The sequence below is a fragment of the Paroedura picta genome, chromosome 1 (genome assembly GCF_049243985.1).
Source record: "Paroedura picta isolate Pp20150507F chromosome 1, Ppicta_v3.0, whole genome shotgun sequence".
Lineage (NCBI taxonomy): Eukaryota > Metazoa > Chordata > Lepidosauria > Squamata > Gekkonidae > Paroedura > Paroedura picta.
Genome location: NC_135369.1, coordinates 17,738,948 through 17,760,127, shown reverse-complemented (window position 1 = coordinate 17,760,127; position 21,180 = coordinate 17,738,948). Strand labels below are relative to the sequence as shown.

The following is a 21,180-nucleotide window of genomic DNA, read 5'->3' as shown; positions in this document are numbered from 1 at the left end:
ATTGGAAATTGGGTAGCTGTTAAGACATAGCTCAAAAGTATGAAAGAAATCAATAAGAGGAAATGGAGAAATGGAATTCAAATAAGAGGACTCCCTGACAAAGTTGAAAGAAATAATTTTAAATAGTTAGTTTAGCATCCCCTAGACTAGTACTGAGGCCCAGGTCTGGTGATTTATTTGGTCATATAGTGTACTGTGTCAATTCTGCAGTCACAAAACTGAGACCCTTAGATGACTTAACGTGTTTCAAAAAGAGATTATTATCCATGTTAGACAGCTTTCAATCGATGAATGAGAAGGACCACCTGAATTCTTGTCTTAGGAGACCTGCCACTAGGGATGGGCATGAACCAGCTCATGAGCCAAAATTTGGGCCAAACTTGGGTTCAGTGTTTGACGACTGATGGTTGGGAGAGATGCATTAGCCACTTGGCTGTTAGGTTTAAATGTCAGAATTAATACAACGGGATAACCCAGACAGAGTACACTACAAGACATAAAGGTTCTTTAGAAGTCCAAGGTTATCTGAAGAAGACTCATGGTCAGTCAGTTTTCACAAACTAGTTTTCACAGAACAGGTATCCGACATTTGTCAGTTTCATTAAAAAAAACTTCATCAGCTGTCATTACAATACAAATATTCATCCCCAGCTCTCACACCCAAAACAAGCTCTCAAATTGGTTATTCTGCGACTTAACTGGGATAGGAAAAGCAAAACATCATCAATCATCCCAAGTCCAAGCTGACCTTGGACTTCTAAAGAACCTTTATTTCTCGTAATGCACACGGATTAGGTTATGCCCATGGATTAATTCTGTTTTGTTTAACCTGTGTTGAACTCGTTGTGCAAAGTTTAAATGGTAGCCAGCCATGTAATCCTTGGGTCTTGCTCCTTGCCACTTCGAAGGAGGAGCAAACCTGAAGGGTTAAATAAGGCCCCTTCCCCTTTTCTTTTAGGAAGGGGGAACGGAACTTGCCAGACCAGTTCAGTTCCTGTGGTGCCCCCATTTAGCCCAGTCTGGGGTTCAGTTCATGGGCCACCCTCAAACTGCCTTTTTTTAGGTTCATGCCCATTCCTACTTACGACTCACAGCATTAAAGAAAGTATTTTGCTGAGTTGAAGTAGAAAAGTCTTATATAAAAGTGTCCTCTTCAGACTGACATTTTAAGATAACTGGAAAGAGAGTGGGCATTCAAACCAAGCCAGCTTTCAAACAAACAGGCCTCTTGAGGGAGCACTGGTATTCACCGTGTTTCAAATAAATTACTAGCTGTACAGAGACGGAAGTGGAGAGAAGTAACAGCACAGATAACACCGAAGACAGTACTGCAAAGAACTCCAGCATTCATTATAAAAGAAGTTTCAAGTGTGCTAATCTTATTTCTACTAGAATTGAGTACAAGTTACGAATCGGCCAGTATGGATAATTATGAAGTTAAACAGTTTAAAATTTAACATCTCAATGGACTGAATCATTCCATTTTTTAAAAGCTCTTCAAATGTCTCAGCTTCTTGCAGGAAACTCATATTAAAGATTAGCAGAACTATTTCAATTATAAGATCTAATCCATTATTGACACTTTGGAGGGATGGGTAAATGTAAGAGACCATTAAGTCCCTTGGAGTCTTCTCAAACCTTTTTTTTGGATAGAATGATGGGTTTCCTTTAGAAGAAGAGAAAAAGTTTCTCGTATGTCGGTAAATAGAGAAGTTTGCATTGTATAAATTAAGAAGTAAATTAAAGTGGTAACATACTGCGTGGGTTTCAACATCTGCAGCTTAGACACTATGTATTTTTGTAAGCGATATAAAATTGCACATAAAGCCAATTAATTTTCACATTGTTATTGGAAACAAGATAGAACTCAAGGAATTATTGTCACGAATTTATGAACGGCTTTTATTCAGGGGAGTCCATTTAGGAAAGAATTTCCAGAATTAGGTAAGAAAAGATGTTGCATTGATGACTATAAGAGGATATCGGTCCAACATGGTCAATTTGCAAAAATTTAAAAAGTTAATCACTGTAAATTAAGTACTCATGGCATCCCTCTCCAAATACAGGATTAATAAGATATATCTGGGTTAACTAAAACAGGAATTACATTCCCAGACTCAAAGTCATTTTTTCCCCACTGTTGGATGAAGTTGTCCTAGTACACAACTTTTTGGAGAAAGCAATTGTATATTTGATTAGGGATAGGATACGTTATAGTTTACCAAGTCATCCCTTATACAGTTGGCTTGGCTATTTAGACAGCTCTGTGGAGGGGAAAAAGCATTAGGAAGAATTTGTTAACAACATCATTCTAATAGCTGAGAACTAGTCAACAAAGCCATCTTTGTTAATAAGTTAGTTTTTAAGCATCGAAAAGAACAGAACGGGGCTCAAAAGTACAGGACCTTTTACCAGCTTGGCCACCAGTTTCACGGAATGATAATATAATTTAAATAGGATTTTCTAAGGAGCTTGTTTACTTCTCTGAATTAGTGTTTAATGATGGCTGTCTAAAATCTTTTGTCCTGACGGAGATAGCCCAATCTCGGAAGACAAGTAGGGTCACGCCTTGGTTTCTGTTGGGATGGGAGACCACCAGAAAGGTCAAGGGTTGCTACACAGGGGCAGGCCATGGCAAACCTTGCTTTCAAGCTGCATCATGAGTCAGCTGTCACTTGATGACTCAAAAAAAACAACAACAACCTGATGTCTTTAGGGAAAATACTGACTGTAACTTATGTATTTATTATGCTTGTAAATTAATGGACTTCAAATGTAACAGATGCACAAATGTAGCAAAAATGTTGGGAATTTTCTACCTTCCCCCCCTCCCAATTTCCTTGCCTCCTTTCTTAGCTCCAGTTCCCATTGCTTACGGAGACACATGACAGGTTGAAGCCCAAATCCCAGCTGCTGTTTCTCTGCTCCAGTTTAGCTTAGAAAGGAGCTGAAGTTTGGGTGATTTCTTTAAAGCCATCACAAACAAGCTATTTGCAGACACTGAGCAGCTTTCGGTTCCTGGCAAGATCATTCCAAGAAAGAGAAACAGGCAAAATACCTTCAGGTATTCCTTAGGGGGGGGGGGATTATCAAAAGCAGGAGAGCTACCACCTCTGAACATATATAATTCCAGTTAATAAGTAGGTGTAACTCACCTACGATGATAACTCAACCTCCGATGACCAAGAGGCTTTGTTCCAGGTAATCAAGCAAATAAGGTTTTCTAAATACCTGCTTCCCCCCACCCCCACCCTCAAGCTGCCAAGGACAGAATGGATCAACAGGAATCCTATCACAGTTTTATTTAGGACTGCATTTGTTTAAGCCCTCCTGAATAGTGATTCTAATTCTGGCTTCATGTTTTTAAATTAATTTTATCTGCAGTGTTCTACGTGTGTTTGCACACCACCTTGAGCTCCACCAAGAAGGCAGCTAATAAATGTTTTTAAATAAACAAAATAAATAGTTGATAACCTCTCTCTGCCTAACCATAAGGCTATAACGGTTGCATAGATTGTCATGAAATGCAGAAAGCCAGCACACGCTAAATATATCTCAGCATTCAACTCAGAAACTGCTACTGTACACATCCTTGAAAACTCCCCAGAATGTCAGCTTTCGAAATTTAACTTCTTGTCTTCTGGCAGGAACTTCAGAGTTGCTTGTATGGGGGGGGGGAGGGGGGAGGCTCACACACTGTGAAGACGCCAGTAACAAAACTATATGCAATAATGCAGCACAGAAATGCCGCTGAAAATGGCAGCCCTGTGTGGCTTTTTCCTTCTTCTCTTGTAACAGAAATGCATGCTGAGATGACATCGCATCACATTCCCTTCCACAAAGACATAGGCAACCAGCCAGGGGAAAGGGGTGAGAACGCATGGCCAGATAAACATGCCACTGTTTCAGGGGAAGTGCCGGGAAAACTCAACACGGAGCTGCCATTTTCTGTGGCAGCTCTACATTTGTCCTGATATCTGGGCCTGGCCCCAAGGGCTGATCAAAGTAACACTGTGTGTTCCGTGAGGCTTTTGATACAAGTCAAAATGAGTCACCTTACATAGATACCTCATCTGTGGTGGGCTTCTTCAGTTCTTGCTGTTCCTCCTCTTCTTCACTCTCAGCTTCACGGTCTGGAGACAATGAGGAGGGGAGACATCAGAAACTCAGGGAAGGTTGCAATTTGAAAGAGAAGCATCATTCCTAAAGGGCAACCATTGAGGGCTTAAAGGCTTCCTCCCTCCCTGGTCCTTTTAACAGGATAGAAGAGAGAATTCCAGGGGCTAGGCTGCAGCTTGGCACCCTGGGAGGATTTTGGGGGTAGGGACATGAAACGAGCATGCAGAATCACTTCCAGAGATTTCCAGTGAGTGAACTATAGTTTTTAGCGTACCACTGTCATTTTTATGGTTCAGCTCCACCTTTCGAGTCTCTGCAAGTTACATCTCCCAGAAGGAAGTTGACACATCTTGTCTCCGGAGCACATCCATGTTAACGCACGTGCATGAACCCTGAGGCGCATGGCCTAACGCTTCCCATGCACTGCAGCTACTTGGGCATTTCGTAATATGCGAGTAAAGGGCTGTAAAGATACTGTCTTTTAGCCACTCTTGAGGCTCAGTGGAGGTTAGGGCTATTGCTGGCTACCACAACTCTGCAGAGGGCATACAACAGGTGTAGTCAAACTACAGCCTTCCAGGTGTCCATGGACGACAATTCCCATGAGCTCCTGCCAGCAAATGCTGGCAGGGGCTCATGGGAATTGTCGTCCATGGACATCCGGAGGGCCACAGTTTGACTACCCCTGGCAGTTGTAACCTTCAGTAACAGGCCATGGAGACAGACAAGCCTTTGACCTATGATCCTTGGTGTGAGCATAAGCATGTTTCTAAGTGCACCCTTGTTTTCATCTGCAACACCTTGGAGGGTATCAGAGAGTATTCATGGCCACGGCAACAGCTCCTTCACAGCTGTCTCTCTCCACCCAAGTAAACCCACCAATTGACTTGCGGGATTCCACCAGCTTGGGTATCCGCTCTGATGATTTCTCCTCGCCCTGGGTCGTAACTGGTGGAAGGGATTCTTGCTGTTCTGCAAGAGGAGAACCTGGAAATGGATGTCAAAAAAGACGAAACACAGTCCATGGTAAATGAGGTGCACATGTGGGGGGGGGGGAGAGCTAGATTAAAGTACAATAACACTTTAGAGATCAAGACAATCTTTGGGGAATAATCTTTCCAAGAGATCAAGGCTCTCTTCAATCTTTAAGAGTGTGAAAAAAACAGTTCCCTTCCACTTATGCAGGTGCTCTTCCTTGCGTACGTGTGTGTGAGACTCAGCCTCCTGATAATTATCAGTCTTTGCTTGTTTTCATAACCAAGTTTCCAGCCCTTGTGACTATCTAATGCTGCTAGCAAACAGCCGTACCAAAGGACATCTGTGGACACAGAGAAGCCTGGGATTTTCTTTCTGTGGTCTGTGGGGGAGGGCCTTCATTGAACCATGCAGTCCTTGTCCCTTTCTCAATGTTTCACAGAAACAGAGGCACACACCATACAAACCTGGGCCTGTTTCAGAGGGCACCTGAGCTAATCTACAGCAGAAGAACCACAGGCCAGGCCAGGCCAGCAGCATCTTGTAGGGCAGCAAGATATTTGGGGAATATAAGCTTTCACAAGCCAAAGCTCCCTTTGTCTGATATACTGGCATGATCTAGTCCAACCTCCTGCTCAACGCAAGATTAACCCAAAGCATCCAGGATATCTGTCCAGCCACTGCTTGAAATTCACCAGCGAGGGAGAGCTCACCACCGTCCTTAGGCAGCCAATTCCTCTCCGATTATGAATTCCCCTCCACCAATATATAGCTGATATTATCCTAGACGTAGTTTAACCCCATTACTTCGGGTCCTCTCCTCTGCTGCCAACAGGAACCTTTCCCTGCCCTTCTCTAACTCAGTGGTCCCCAACCTTTTTATCACCGGCGGCCGCCGGAGAACACCAAAGGTGAGCCATCAGCAGAGTGGCAGGGCAGCCCCTGAGGCAGCAGCTGGGGAGGAGGACGAGGAGGAGCCACGGACCAGTCCCGGAACCAGGGGTTGGGGACCAGAGCTCTAAGTGACAACCTTTCAAATAGAGAGAGAGCAATCATGTCCCCTCTATGGAGTAACATAGATAGAGATCTATTCAAATTGGGTAGCTGTGTTGATCTGAAGCAGCAATTCAAACTTTGAATCCAGTGGCACTTTAAGGCTGCCAAAGTTTTATTCAAGGTATAAGCTTCTGGGTGCATGCACACATCCACAGATGCAATGAAACGAGAATTACCAGTCCTGTATTACTAATCCCTACATGTATGGACTAGAATCTGAGGAAGTATGCATACACACAGAAGCTTCTACCTTGAACCAAACTCTGTCTTGCAGACGGAGAGGGATCAGAAAATAATCAGCACACGTACCCAGTGGGGGAGACCCCGGCTCAGCCACGCTTGAGGTGTCGCTGTAGGAGCTGGGTGTCTGCTCCAGCACCCGCTTCCGTATGCTGCCTTCAGAGACCTTGCTGTGTGGACGACGCTTCTTATTCTTCACCAAGATCCGTCCGAGCAACTCCTGGGGGCTTGGCAAGGCTACACCAGGCTGTAACTGCAGGTAGAGAAGAAAGGGAGAACTTCGTTAGATAAGCTAAGATCCATGTAATAGTGACTGCTTTAGGAGGCCAGCAGATGCCTAGGGCCCTCGGTGATATTCTGGGTCCTTCCCCTGAATGTTTAGCATTTTTACCATATCTGAGAGTTCACATAGTATAGTAAGAGAATGAGCCAGATGCCTTGCAGTGTGGTTGAGGGGAAGCCAGCTTGTCAGGTTCAGCTTGCCCTTCTGCAGCATAAGAATACTGAGAATACATGAGAATACTGAGCACCCGCCTTACAGGAGGATTAGACCAGGCAGGGAAGGCTGATTGGGAAGAAGGCCATGGCCACTTTTCCCCATCTCAGGCTCATGCCAAAGGAGAGGAAACAAAGGGCTCTTGGCTTGCACCCTGCAGAACAGGCAGCTGGCCTGCTAAATCCTGGACCACACCCGGGATATGGTTTACTCCTGTTGTCTCCTTTTTATGTATATAGTGCATTTCTTTTATTATTATTAGATTTTTATTAGTTAGAAGCTGCTGTGGGTCCTGGCAGGGAGAAAAGCTGCCAATGCACTTAACTGTTAAGCAGCACATCCAGAAAGTGTATTTTAAGTGATCTGAAAATGCTATGCATTTTCCGCACATCAGCAAAAATAGCGTTACGCTAGCTGAATGGCGTAGCGCTAAACATTATCGTGCTTCTCACCCGCAACAAGTGCTGCTGGAAATGGGGGAAGAGAGCAACGCACTTCGCATGCGACTCTCTTCCTCCTGTCAATCAATCCAGAAAGCCAATCCCCTTTCTCCATGTTTTAAAAGGCCTACGAAGCCCGCTAATGTTGCTTTTTTTTAAATCCATAGTTCTTCATTTAAACACCTATGCATCTTTTGGAATGCCACCCCTTATGGAATCACGAGTCTTGATACTTTTAAAAATTAATCTCGTTTCTGATTTGGGGGGGAGGGAACTTTGGAGAGGAACGCTTTGTGTTACAACTTTTTTTGGGGGGAAATTATTTCTGGCATCGCCTGCACGCTAGTCCGCCTATTTGCTGCTCCAGGAAGTTAGCCATTTTTAAAGAGAAATTCCCATCCCCCGGAAACAAGGGAGAGGGAGGCGGGTGCGAGGGCAGGACGAGGCAGTCGCCTTTAGTGCATTTGAGCCTCCATACCTTCCTTCTGCTGGTTGTTCTCCCTTAGCTCATGCTAAATATGTGGGTTGTAAATAGGTGCTAAATGCGATATCTCAACTAGCGCTTTAAAATGGAGGATGAAGCCAACTGGTTTACTGCCCAGACGCTGGATGTTGGCGACGTCATATGGAAGGGCTGGAACATAACGACTACATAAGGTAAGCATTTCACTACATCTAACAGGTGCGGAAATACCCTAAGTATTAGTATGTAGAGTCTAGATCATTTATCTGTGGAGAAAACACACACATCCAGGTGACATTCTGTCCAGCTGCAGGGTAAGGCTTCATTTATATATTTAAAACATTAGCGGCCTTGCGGCACTCAAGGCAGCTTACGATATGAATAAAACAACAGTTCTAAAACACGTTAAGAGATGACAGCTTAAAATCTCGGTGAGGACTGCCAATAAAAGCTAAATCAGGCGACGTGAAACCGTCTTCAGGAAAGCTGTTCCAACTTTCCAAAAATCCAACTAGGGAGAACAAAGGCATTTTTGGATCATTGACAAGCGCTCAAGAGCTGTTCTGTTTAAGTTCATCTCCCTCTCCCTAACGTAGACGGGTGAGATAAGCAGAGGGAGTGTGGGGCATGGCTAAGGAGGGTTCCCCTTTTGAAAACAGGGCTGCTTCTGTCAACATCGTCAAGCCTCTGCCACTGGAGATTGGCCTTGTTCTGCTTGCTGTCTTTTGGGGGGGGGGCAAAGATTTATACCAGGGGTAGTCAAACTGCGGCCCTCCAGATGTCCATGGACTACAATTCCCATGAGCCCCTGCCAGCAAATGCTGGCAGGGGCTCATGGGAATTGTAGTCCATGGACATCTGGAGGGCCGCAGTTGACAACCCGATTTATACTATCCAAAGAGAAACCAGAGCATAGCATGCTGGCCTCTTGGCAAAAGGTTCGTATCATTCTGGCTCATAGGATCTTGGGAGACTGATAATATAATTTCTCGCTGGCAGGCAGTTTTCAGCTGTTCTGCCCTTTTCCAATGGCTTCCATTTGAGGCCTTAGATTTTTTTTTTTTTTACAGGCAGCCCTGCAGGTGCACTTTGGAGAAAAGGCTGAGCTTATACATTCTTAATAAAATATCCTCAGGTGACCACATGTTGAGAAATTTTCTCTCGCAAGGAAGCTTTCGGTGCTTCGCCGTGGAAGCTTTTCGAAGGCTTCCGGCCTGGCGTAAGGTTCTGCCGAAAGAGATCAAGGCCTTGCAAAACCATAATCAGTTCCTCAGGGCCCCCAAGACGAAACTGTTCCACGAGGACTAGGGCCAGGGCCTGGATGGACCACCAAGAAGGGCTGGCTTTACTGCCGTGAACTAAGACTAGATCTGCACCCCCCTCCCCCAACCCAAGCTAGTTAGGAGCTATCTGCACTAGAATGTTTTATTGAATTATACGATTTTATATCATTGACTGTACATTATGTTGTTACCCGCCCTGAGCACTCTAGCGCAGTGGTCCCCAACCTGCGGGCCGCGGCCCGGCGCCGGGCCGCAAAGGCCATGGCGCCGGGCCGCAGCTCCCTCTCCCCGCCCCCCCACCTCCGCGCAGTAAAAAACTTCCCGGGCCGCAAGCTTGCGGCCCGGGAAGCTACTTACTGCGGGAGGGCGGGGAGAGGGAATCAGGGCCGGGCCGCGCCCGTGCAGGCCGCGCCCGCTCGGCCCGATCCGCGGGCGCGACCCGCGGGTGCGGCCCGATCCGCGGGCGCGGCCGGGCGTGGCTCGCGGGCGCGGCCCGCGGGCGCGGCCCGATCCGCGGGTGCGGCTCGCGGGCGCGGCCCGAAGCATGGGCGTGGCCCGCGCGGGCGCGGTCCCTGCAGGCGCGACCCAATGCCCTGCCGGTCCCCAGCCTAATAAAGGTTGGGGACCACTGCTCTAGCGGATCTAGATTTTCTCTTGTGATTGCTTCCTTCCTCACCCGTCCAACCCCACAGAGTCCTGCCTACAACATCCTTAAGGGGACATTCCATCCCACACAAAAACATCTAACGCAAACCATCTAGAGCAGTGGTCCCCAATCGTGGTCCCTCAGCGCCGGGCCATGGCTCCCTCTCCCCACCCAACCCCCCACAGCGAGAAGCTCTCTAGGCCGCGAGCAAATCAGCCGTTGAAGCGGTCAATTAGCTTGCAGCCCGGCAAGCTTCTTGCTTCGGGGGGGGGGGGAGGGAGCCGCGGACGCCAGCATGCCAGCGGTGCAAACGCGCATGCGCGCACTTGCCTCACATGCGCATTTGCATCTGGCGGGAGCGCAAACGCACACCAGTTTTGTGCGTGCGCAGCAGCACCAAGGTCACCCAGCTGGCTGCATGAAGACGAGTAGAGAATCGAACCCAGTTCTCCAGATTAGAGGCTGCCACTCTTAACCATAGCACCAAGTTGGCTGTGGCACTTGGCTCTTGTGCCCTTTCTGACATGCCCAGAGTAATGCCGATCACCACTTTGGGATCAGGAAGGAAACCCAAGGGATTGGGTTTTTGCCTTCCTCGGGAAATAGCAGTACGAAAAAAGAAAGGTTCACAATGAACAATCAACAGAAGAAAACAGGTTGGCACTGGAGTAGTGTGTAGGGAGGGTACATCTGAACTTCCTGCATTACTGCTGGAACCCCTTTCAGCTCTGTTTATCCTCCGTAGAGGTTTATGTACGCTATCCAGATACACTCTGCTTTTGTCAATACATCAAGTGTCCAGAGCAGACCTCATACCCAACTCCAAGAGGATCATTTACTCTTTTGACAGCATCTTGTTTCGGCTCTGTGGTTTGCAATGTTATGTAACACACCTTTGCCTCAGGAAGCTAGGCCTTCTAGATTCTTCGCAGTAGCAGGAGGAGAAGGAGGGGAACAGCTGTTTCTAGCTCGGGGTGCATTTATTTAATTCATTCGTCCTCTGCGTTTTTCACCAATGAGGACCCAAAGCAATTTAAGTAACTCTCCTCTCTGCACAATAGCCCTGTGAGGTAGGTTATGGCTAAGAATTTGCACATGATCCAAGGTCACCCTGTGACCATCCATGGGACAACTGGGGATTTCAACTTGTGTCCCCCCGATGCTAACATTCTTAATCATGACAAAAGCTTGGTGTCGTGGTTAAGAGTGCGGACTTCTAATCTGGCAAGCCAGGTTCACAATTCTGCACTCTCCCACATGCAGCCAGCTGGGTGACTTTGGGCTCGCTACTGCAGATAAAGCTGCTCTGACCGAGCAGGAATATCTGGGCTCTCTCAGCCTCACCTCCCTCACAGGGTGCCTGTTGTGGGGAGAGGAAAGGGAAGGCGACTGTAAGCCGCTTTGAGACTCCTGGGGGTAGAGAAAAGCGGCATATAAGAACCAAGTCTTCTTCTTCAGTAATATCAGGGCTCTCTCAGCCTCACCTCCCTCACAGGGTGTCTGTTGTGGGGAGAGGAAGGGGAAGGTGAATGTAAGCCGCTTTGAGCCTGCTTCGGGTAGAGAAAAGCGGCATATAAGAACCAACTCGTCTTCTTCTTCTTCTCTGCACCAACGGAATGGGCCACGATCTATCTGTGAAGGGTCCACTAGCTCACAAAAACTTATCAGATAACGGACTACTGAATCTTCAAGATGCCACAAGACTCTTGTTGCTTTGCCTTGTTATGGTCTCTCACCAGCACAATGAACCTCAAGTTGAATACGTCTTCCCTTACTAGATAATTCAGGTCTTGAAAGCAGGCCACTGTTGCAGAGGAGCCCACCCTTGACTCTTGGATATAAACCAAAAGCCCTAAGGGGAAGAGGCCTGCACACATCTGCGCAGTAATGTGCAGACTGCGTGAAAAAAATCAAATGATTTTTTAAAAGTACTTTGCAGGAAAATGCCTGGGTTGTGGGGACGCACCGGGTATTTTTCCAAGGGGTCAATGAGCAGAGCATCCGCAAAGGTGTTTCGGCAATACTCCGCCATCTTCGCCTGCTGCTTGGCCCTAGGAAAGAAAGAAGACACAGAGGGAAGATGATCACAGAATCATAGAGTTGGAAGGGGCCAGACAGGCCATCTTGTCCAAGCCTCTGCTCTATGCAGGATCAGTGTAAGGCATCCATGGTAAGCGCCTGTCCAGCCCAGGATTCCCAACCAGGATTCCAAAAACCCCTAGGGTTCTGCGAGAGCTCCCCCAGGGCTTATGCAGCCTTTCCCAGAAGTTTGAATGACCACTGGACAACCCTGGAGCCAACTTTCCCTGTTGCTCTACAGGCCTTCTCTTTCTCCAATGAACGATCAATCAATTGATGGCTCACTTCTCACTTCTGAAGGGGCATATCACCAATTCTGGGGCTCCTCGAAGCCTGGAAAATATTTTAGGGGTTCTTCAATGGTCAAAAAGTTGGAAAATGTTGGTCCAGCCACTTCTCGGAGAACGCCAGTGAGGGGGAGCCAGGCAGCGGATTCCACCATTGAACTACTCTGACAGTGAATTTTTTTCCGGCTGATATCTAACGGGTACCCTTCTACATCTAGTTTAAACCCATTACTCCGGGTCCTCTCCTCTGCTGCCAACAGGAACTGCTCCCTGCCCTGCCTCACCAGGGATGCAGACCTCCACCTTCTCCCAGTTACACAGGATGATGGGCGGGAGGAGAAGGGGAACGGGTCCATCTCTCTGCCTTCATGACAAGGGCCTCTTTGGCTACTCACGAGTCCACGTGATTCTCAAATGAAAGGATGACAGGAAAAGGCGATGTCTTGAAGGCACTTTCAGCAATGGCCTCTATGACCTCCTGTAATAACAACAAGGCAGGAAGGGAGGTTAAGAGGGCCAAGAAGTACTTCTCTGGGTAAAGTGCGGGAGGGGATGAAGAGAGAAGCAGGAGGTATATTTTGAAGAAGGTTCTGCCGCCGCCTCAGGACTAGGGCTGTGCCCCCCCACATCAGTATTTTTGGGGTTCAAATACACTGAACCCAAAAAATATTATTAGTTGCCAATATCTGCGAATCCCAATACTGTATGGTAATTGGCTAATTTTTTTTCCACTCCAACATACCCTCTTGTCTGGGGGTCGTCAACCCCAGGTCCGCGGCCCCGTACCGGGCCGCGAGGGCCTTGGTAATGGGCTGCCGCCGGCCACACCTGCCTCTCCCCCCCCCCCCCCGCAGCAAGAAGCTCACCAGGCCACGACATGCGGCCTGGCTAGCTTCTTGCTGCGAGAGGGGGGGAAGAGGCAGGCGCAGCCACCAGCACACACAAACCGCGCATGCACACTTTCACCATCAAGGGCTCTAATGCGCATGTGCGGCGCCTGAGCCGCCAGCTCTTCCTCACCCCCAGAGCCAGTCCTCAACCATAAAAAGGTTGAGGACCGCTCTAGTCAATAATCCCCATAGGGCATAATGAGGAATTGGATCTGGGAGTATCTGAGGCTTAGGGGGCAGTTTGGGGCAGAAGCACCAAATTTACAGGATAGCTGCTAGTGCCTCTCCTAAAAAAAAACAGCAACCCAAGTTTCAAAAATATCGGAACAAGGGATCTAATTGTATGGACCCCTCCCAATGGTTACAATGGAGGGTGTTAACAGAGTTTAAAGAGCTCGTGGTCCCTTTAGATGCCTTCTCCAAGCTGTAAGTGAACTCTGAAGGCATTTCAAGAAAATGCAATCCCTTTAAATTCAACTATTCTGCAGTCCCGAAAACCGCCTAATCCTTTGGGGTGCTCGGCCTTTTTGGATTGCCAGCCCCTGTCTATATCCAGCTGAAAGAACAGATAGAAAAAATTGGTAAGGTATTTTCCGAATATTTTTTCAGTTCAGATATAGCCAAATGCACACCTTAAATCAGGACTCAGACCCACAACTGATGACCAAAAGCAGGGGTCCCCAACGTTTTCTGACCCTGACATTTCATAGCAGGTGCAGCAACAAAATGGCTTAACTTTATTAACACCGTGCAGATCCTTGTGCCATGTTGACAGCGGCTGCCAAAGCAACATTTTTAGAAATCTGCACAGCCAATCAGATCTCCAGCTGTCAATCAGAAGCCTAGCTGTGCAAAAGCCTTAAATATTCTTAGGAATACTTGACAGGCACCAGAAAACATTCCAGTGGATGGCAAGGCACCCACTGGCACCAGGTTGGAGACCCATGATCTAAAGTGTACCAGCTGTGGGTTGCATCTGTGCATCTTCAGTCTGGAATAGCTAAATGGAGTCCTCACGTGGAGGCAGCTGCTCTCTGAATTCCAGGGGCTGAGGACACACTAGAACAGGGGTAGACAAACTGCGGCCCTCCAGATGTCCATGGACTACAATTCCCAGGAGCCCCTGCCAGCATTCGCTGGCAGGGGCTTCTGGGAATTGTAGTCCATGGACATCTGGAGGGCTGCAGTTTGACTACCCCTGCACTAGAAGGCTGTTTTGCCTCCATGTCCCCTTCTTTAGGGAGCTCCTGACTGTCCACAGTAGGAAAGAAAATGGTGAACGGGACGTCCCTTGCCCAAATCCTTTGGGATCCTTTTACATTCTCCAAGTTCTGGCACAAATATAAGGAGTGCACCAATATTAGGTTAAAAACAAAGTAAAAACGATATAAAAACTACTCAGATCTAACTGCACATGAACAGACCATACGGGTTTCAACCCTACTGGGTTGAATGGTCAATAATCTTATCCATTCGGTGCCTCTTAATAATTGTGAAACAACCATGGGGGACGAACGGTCCGGCTTCACCAGGGCTAATCAGGGTGCGGCCAGCTGCACCCTGATTGGCCCTGCCCCTACAGCTCCCGCCCTCTCTCACCAAGCCCTCACCCCTTGCTTCACAGACATGCCTGGCTGTTAGAGCCAGGCATGTCTGTGACTCCGCCCCTCCACGGCCAGGGCCTCAGGTAAGAGGCCTGGCCGCGGGGGGGGGGGGGAGCGCTTCCCAAAGGCCTGGAAAGCACACCCGGGTGTGCTTGCCAGGCCCCGGGAAGTGCTCCCTCTCCCCCACCCTCCCCTCGCCCTCAGTGCTTCCCGGTGGCCTCGGAAGCCGCCAGGAAGCTGATGAATAAGACCCTTTCAAAGCCCGTTCTTATGAACTTAAGAACAGGCTTTGAAACTAGTATTACATAATGCACTCTTATCTAAAACCAATTATGAAATATAGCTGGGCGGTCAAAGGAAATCTGTTAAGTGTAGCCCCAACAAATACTGGTATAGTGTGTTTCTTTTTGGAGCATCACCTTCTAAGATATGTAATATCTAGGAACACCACTCTCAGCTATTGTTTTACTCTGCATAGAGAATGCATTTTATTGTGTCAGAAAAAAGCGACACTGGGGTCTCGCAGGGTTTTTTGCTGGTCCCACCCATGAAGCAGGCCACAGCCTCCTTTGGGTAGAGAAAAGCGGCCTATAAGAACCAACTTTTCTTCTTCTTCAGTAATCTCAGGGCTCTCTCAGCCTCACACGGTGTCTGTTGTGGGGAGAGGAAAGGGAAGGCGACTATAAGCCGCTTTGAGACTCCTTAGGGTAGAGAAAAGCGGCATATAAGAACCAACTCTTCTTTTTCTCTCCGTTTTGTCCACATCCTTTTTGAAGTAGGACCACTCCAAAACTACCTACACAATCTTTCAGGACCTACTTGCAAACTTAATTCTATTCCACTATCCTTCTCTCCATCATAAACCACAAGGCTCCTACATCAGCTCACACTGAACATGTTTATATATATTTAAATATAAATAGAGTATACTTAAATATCATGGGTGTTTTTTAATCAAAACTTGCCTTTGGAGGGGAGATTTCAGCTGCTACTCATGAAAGAAAACAGATGGCTATGCGGAAAAGGAGGGAGAAACCTCATTAACTTGTTCAGACACATGCTGGAAAAATACATTTCAGCCGCCTTGCGCCCCCCTTTAAGTGCAATCTTGTCCACAAGAGAAGAATCAAGCCATGAACAAGTTGCACTAATAAGGAAACACACCACTGCAAAATTTTGGGCAGCCTTGGAAGAGAGCTAATGACTGCTAATTAGATATCTTCTTTCATCAACTGACTTTGGTACTTTACAGGAGTGGTCCGCAACCTTTCTAAGACTGCGGACCGGTGAGGGGGGAGGGCGATCCTGCGGCCGCGCATGCCACGCATGTGCAAACGCGCGGCAGGTCCATGCATGCACATTTGCGCCATGTGCAGACGCAAACGTGCATGTGTGGACCTGCCAAAAAAGAAGCTTGCCGGGCCGCAAACTAATCGGCCACTTTGGCGGCCGATTTGTTTCCAGCCCGGGAAGTTTCTCACTGCGGGGGGGGGGGCGGGGAGAGGGAGCCGCGGCCCGGTGGTTAGGGACCACTGCTTTACAGCTCTCACCTTGGAGCTTTTATTGGCTGCTGTACGTATTTTATATGTGTTAAGAACTGGTGTATGTTAAGCCCAGACCTTTGAAGAAGGCCCTATAAGGGCGGAAACGTGTCCATCTATTGGTTCACATAGTGCATAGCATACTGGTTTGCAAAAGCCTATGGGCTGGAAATATGTTTTTAATTCCCAAATTTGTTTCTTTTTAACTGCGCACAATAATAAAAGTAATATAATTTTAACAACGATACAGACAGTCCACCTTTGTAGGTCCTAACTGTTACCACTTGGGTTTTTACGGTTCCTGCTAGACTTCATTGTCAGTACCAAGACAGATGCAGAAGTAATTATATGCCTCTCTGGGCCACACATTCAAAGAAACACATTTCAGAACAAGATGGAATCTGCCGTGGTTATCACTGCCTGCACCACAAGCGGTTTCCCAACTATCGCAGCAGTTCTGATAGTATCACAGACAAGGCTCAGTCAAAATGCCATTGGAGACAGCAAAAATCTGGGAAGCAAGAGATGTAAGCTACGGGCACTGATTCCTATGCTTTGAGGCTTGGCTAAGCCAAAAAACATGGTTGGGACATTCACTGTAAGTACTGTCTGGCACAGACTTCCTCAACCAGGGTGTATTAAATATTTATCTGGTGATTTGACCATATATGATCATGTTGACCCCCCCCCCCACAATGGCCAATGATGGGCCAGGAAGAGGTGGGGCCCCAGGTGAGCATGTCTACAGCTCTGCTTCCCAACCATATTCTGCACCATTGTGCCACTTCTGGGGTTTCAGGGGTTTCTCAGTGGTAAGGCTGAGGAACGCTGATCTAGCAGAATAACACATGAGGGAATGAGCAGAGCAAAGGAGGGAGGGAAATGTGGCAGCTCTACCCGTTTCTACCTCTAGTACTAGAAGAGGGCAGGATCACAGCTTCCTTGCCAGCTCAGGCATTCAACCTTCAAGGCAGTGGCTTGCATGCTACCGGATTCCTCCTCCTCTTCACCTTGCGATGTCACACCTCACTCTGAACTAGACCAATGAGAAAGCCTCTTAACAGCAATAGGCCAGAGCAGGTCACGTGGTACTCCTAGTCCCGTATAAAAACGTCCTGGTCAGGCTTACTCTATGGGGTGAACAAGATGACTCTGTAAGACTCTCCAAGGCAGATTTTCTCAACTTTGAGAAACCCCTGAAACATTTTCGCAGGCTTTGAGAAACCCCAGAAATGGGACCATAACAGGATTGGGAAGCAGAGCTGTGGACACGCCCACCCAGGGGCCCTCCCCTTCAGGCTCATCATTGGCCACTGGAGGGGGGAGGGACAGGTCAACATGACCATATACGGTCATATCATCCAATTAATGTATAACAAAAATATATATTAAACATTAATTAACTCCCATCCACTCAGGAACCCCTTCTAGGGCTGTCAAGAAGCTCCAGGGTTTCATGACACTCTGCCTGAGAAAGCCAGCTCCAGGAAGTCACCCTTGTTTTCAGCGGCTAACTCCAGGCTCATCTCAAATTCGACTATCGATGGAGGAGGATTTAGAATATTTTCTCCAATACGCACCCACGCCCAGAAATAACTCATTAGGAGGACAGATACCAGCTTCGTTAATGTCAGAAGAGTGCGGGGGAATGCCCCTGCTTACCTTGAAGGGTATCTCTGTGGTCATCGTGAACCCGTGCGTGATGAAGGGCTCCTCGTCTTGGGGGCGTCCCTTCCAGCAATCAAGCTCGATGCAACGGCAGCCGCTCAGCAGCACCTGGCGATACATCTCTACCGAAGAATTGCCTGTCAGCTGCCCAGCTTTGGGGAGGAGGCAAGGAGGAAAGATGGAGAAACCGTTGCATGTATGTAGAAGGAAAGAGCTTCCTAGCCCCAGGGAAGCTCACCTGGCCTCAATCAGGGCCAGGGCCTTTTCGGTCCTGGCCCATACCTGGTGGAACGAGCTCCTGGAGGAGCTGCAGGCCCTGCGGGAATTGTCAGCTTTCCATGGGGCCCGTAAGACGGAGCTCTTCCGCCAGGTTAATGGTTAAGGCCAGTGCAGAAAGTTCTAATGGGATGTGTCATCGTTGACATAGCCCTCTGCTATCCCAGGAGCAGGCGTACCGGTATGGATAGGCAGAGATTTTTACTGCCATGTGTCTTTAATTAATGTTTTGGAATGTTTTATTGGTATTTTAATGTAATTTTATTGTTATGTTAACTGTCCCAAACCGGTTTACTGGGAATGGCAGGCTATAAATAAATAAATAAACAACATAAATAAAATAAATATAAGGGCCAAGGGCCTCAAAGCTTGCGTTGACTCCTGCACAAATCTTTGAAAAAAATATATGTTGAAAAGGCACATTCTATAGCATATTCAAAGTACTTCATGCATTATCTTGGAGGTCTTCACAAGAGCCATGCAATATCGGCCAGTGTTATCGCTAAGGCAAAGGTAGAGACTGTAACGAGGCCAAGGCATGATTTGAACCAAGGACCAGCTGGATCATACTTGTTCCTTGCAACCTCTATGCTAGAACAATTCTCACTTTAAAAAAAAAACACTCTCCATCTAATCTACCTCACAGGGTTATTGGGAGGATATGACAGGGGAGAGGAGAACGGTGTATGCTGCTTTGGAGAGAAAGGCGGGATACAAATCTTTAACCGCTCCGCAGGAGCGAAATAAATAAAAGAGTAAGGGCACTGTGGGAGGAGATAGGGCGGGCTCTGTCCGGGATAAAAACTTGGAGGGCCCAATCAGGAGCCGCGAAGCGGCTCCTGATTGGGCCCCCCCCCCCCCCGAGTGTCCATCCAGGGCCAAGCGGCCAATGGGGAGCCACGCAAATCCCAAGCCTCAGTTGCCCCGGCTGGGGAGTTGCCGCACAGACAGAGAATGCTGGCTGCACGGTGAGTCCTCCAGCTGCCTTCTCCTCCCACCAGGGAAAGGAGCAGGGACGTCACGTCAAAGACGTGGCATCCCTGCTCCTTTCTTGCCCCGGGTCCCTTCCTCACAAGCCTTCTGCTGGCCCCAGCTGCTCCCTCGCAACTGCGAGGGAGCACCTGGCGCCAGCAGAAGCCCCTGCTGCCCGCCGCTGTCACTCTCTGGGTTCTGGCGGCGCCCGGCCCACCCAATCACTGACCCGCTTGGACTCCGGCCCCCCTCGCCTCCAGGTAAGCCGCACCGAGGGGGGGGGGCAGAACGAACCGCTAGCGCCCGCTGTATTTAGAGTACAGTGGGCTTTTTTTCTAGTTCATTTTTAATTTATATGCCACCTCTTTCTGAATGGTCTCCCAAGTCAAACGCAGTTCATTCACAGCCTTTGACAACCCAGTCTTCAGATTTGGCTTCTGGGCCAGGATTTTAAAACCAGGTGGGAGTTGAGAAGCCATCTTGGATGTAGCGGTGTTTGGCCCTGCAAGGCACAATTTACACAGGCCTGGAGTGAAGCAAGGCCTAGTTTTCACTGAGGTGATAAAACCACAAACTGGCTCTACCACTGAATGCCTTGCCTATTACACATCAGCCTTTCCCCTGATGGGCTAGTTTTCTATGTGCCATGCACGTGATAGCCAGTTTTCCCTCATCCGAGAAGGTGGTGAGGGTCAGAGGACCGTTTTCTCCACTACCACCAATTTCAAGTTGTCGTTGCCACGGATGGCATTTGGGCTGGGGGGGGGGCACATATCATTTGCTTCTGGGCTGGCATCTGGGAAAGCAGAGTGGGGAGGCAGTCCCTCTCGATATTCCCGATTTCACTGCAGCCATCCGGATGCCTCGTGTACCTGTGAGGTAGGTATTATGTGAGGAATTAATGAAGTAGCTGCTCAGAGGCTGGGTCATGTCGTCACTTAAATCCAGCTTGTCGGGCGGCACAACGGTGTTCTCCTCTCCTCCCAGGTAACGCCCAAACCCTTCCATCGACATCTGGTCTGGGAGAAAGGGGGAATGAAAAACAGGTCAATAGAAACAACAGAAGGGAACTGGGGTGCCAAAAGGGTCCGTGATTACTCCCACACTACCAGCAAGCCAGGGTGCCCCAATATCGCAACACAGCACCAGCACCAGCCAGAAAGCTGGTAGAAGAAGAAGAAGAAGAAGAATTGGTTCTTATATGCCGCTTTTCCCTACCCTAAGGAGTCTCAAAGCGGCTTACAGTCGCCTTCCCTTTCCTCTCCCCACCACAGACACCCTGTGGGGTGGGTGAGGCTGAGAGAGTCCTGATATCACTGCCCGGTCAGAGCAGTTTTTTATCAGTGCCGTGGCGAGCCCAAGGTCACTCAGCTGGCTGCATGTGAGGGAGTGCAGAATCGAACCCGGCATGCCAGATTAGAAGTCCGCACTCCTAACCACTACACCAAACTGGCTACACCAAACTGGTAAGATAGGCATTGTTACTGGCTACCCTCATTCAAATGTTTGCCACTGAAAGATCAGGTCAACAGGTCTAGGGTTGAGTGCTTTGGCGCCCGAAGAGAGGGGGGGAGGTGAGCCTGTGTGTGTGCACCCGCCAGGGCGCTGACGCCCATGACTCCCCCCCCCCCAGAGTGTGGCGTTGACTGCGCTGGGAGAGACAGGAAGAGACAGGCCACTTCGAGTGCCGAAGCACCCAACCCTAGCACCTGGGCTTTCCTCAGTGTGTGGTTCCCATCCCCTCTTCGAATTTTCCTTCTTCCCAGGAGGTGCGAGGAAATATTCCATTTGGCTCCACCTCCTGCAGAACCTGTTTTTTGGGGTGACACGGCCCCTCCCCCTCAAACCTCCAAATGTGCCCACCAGCTTCTAAAAGATTGGGGACCCTTGTCTTAGACACTGGCCCTCTAGCCTTAGCCCGGGTCCGAGCGGGGGGTGGGGGGGGGGCTCACCACGTTGCTGGAACTGCTGATTGGGCTCGTACTTGTCGATTAGCTGCCGCACTTGGGCCCGGGTGAGTGGGGGGTACAGAACCTCGTTGAGACGGGGGTCTCGCTGCTTCTGGTTAATGAAGTCCATCAGCTGGTCCAAGCTCAGGTAAGGCTTTCCCTTGGCTCCGCTGTTAGTAAAGGGAAGGAAGGAGGG

General features: G+C 48.6%; 1 protein-coding gene across 4 annotated transcripts in view; it reads right to left on the bottom strand.

Moving 5' to 3' along the window:
- Positions 1 to 21,180, bottom strand: part of PLCB3 (phospholipase C beta 3) — a 75,807-nt gene that overhangs the window by 20,456 nt on the left and 34,171 nt on the right. For 2 of the 4 annotated variants that reach the window (XM_077324202.1, XM_077324203.1), the window contains 9 exons: positions 20,988 to 21,154; positions 19,908 to 20,054; positions 17,782 to 17,939; positions 12,480 to 12,562; positions 11,685 to 11,769; positions 6,460 to 6,643; positions 4,999 to 5,106; positions 4,069 to 4,133; positions 2,223 to 2,264 (listed from right to left, as the gene is read on the bottom strand). In XM_077324202.1, coding sequence (XP_077180317.1) covers positions 2,223 to 2,264; positions 4,069 to 4,133; positions 4,999 to 5,106; positions 6,460 to 6,643; positions 11,685 to 11,769; positions 12,480 to 12,562; positions 17,782 to 17,939; positions 19,908 to 20,054; positions 20,988 to 21,154 — 1,039 coding nt within the window. The remainder of the gene's footprint in view (positions 1 to 2,222; positions 2,265 to 4,068; positions 4,134 to 4,998; positions 5,107 to 6,459; positions 6,644 to 11,684; positions 11,770 to 12,479; positions 12,563 to 17,781; positions 17,940 to 19,907; positions 20,055 to 20,987; positions 21,155 to 21,180) is intronic. The other 2 variants (XM_077324204.1, XM_077324205.1) reach the window with 1 other exon arrangement.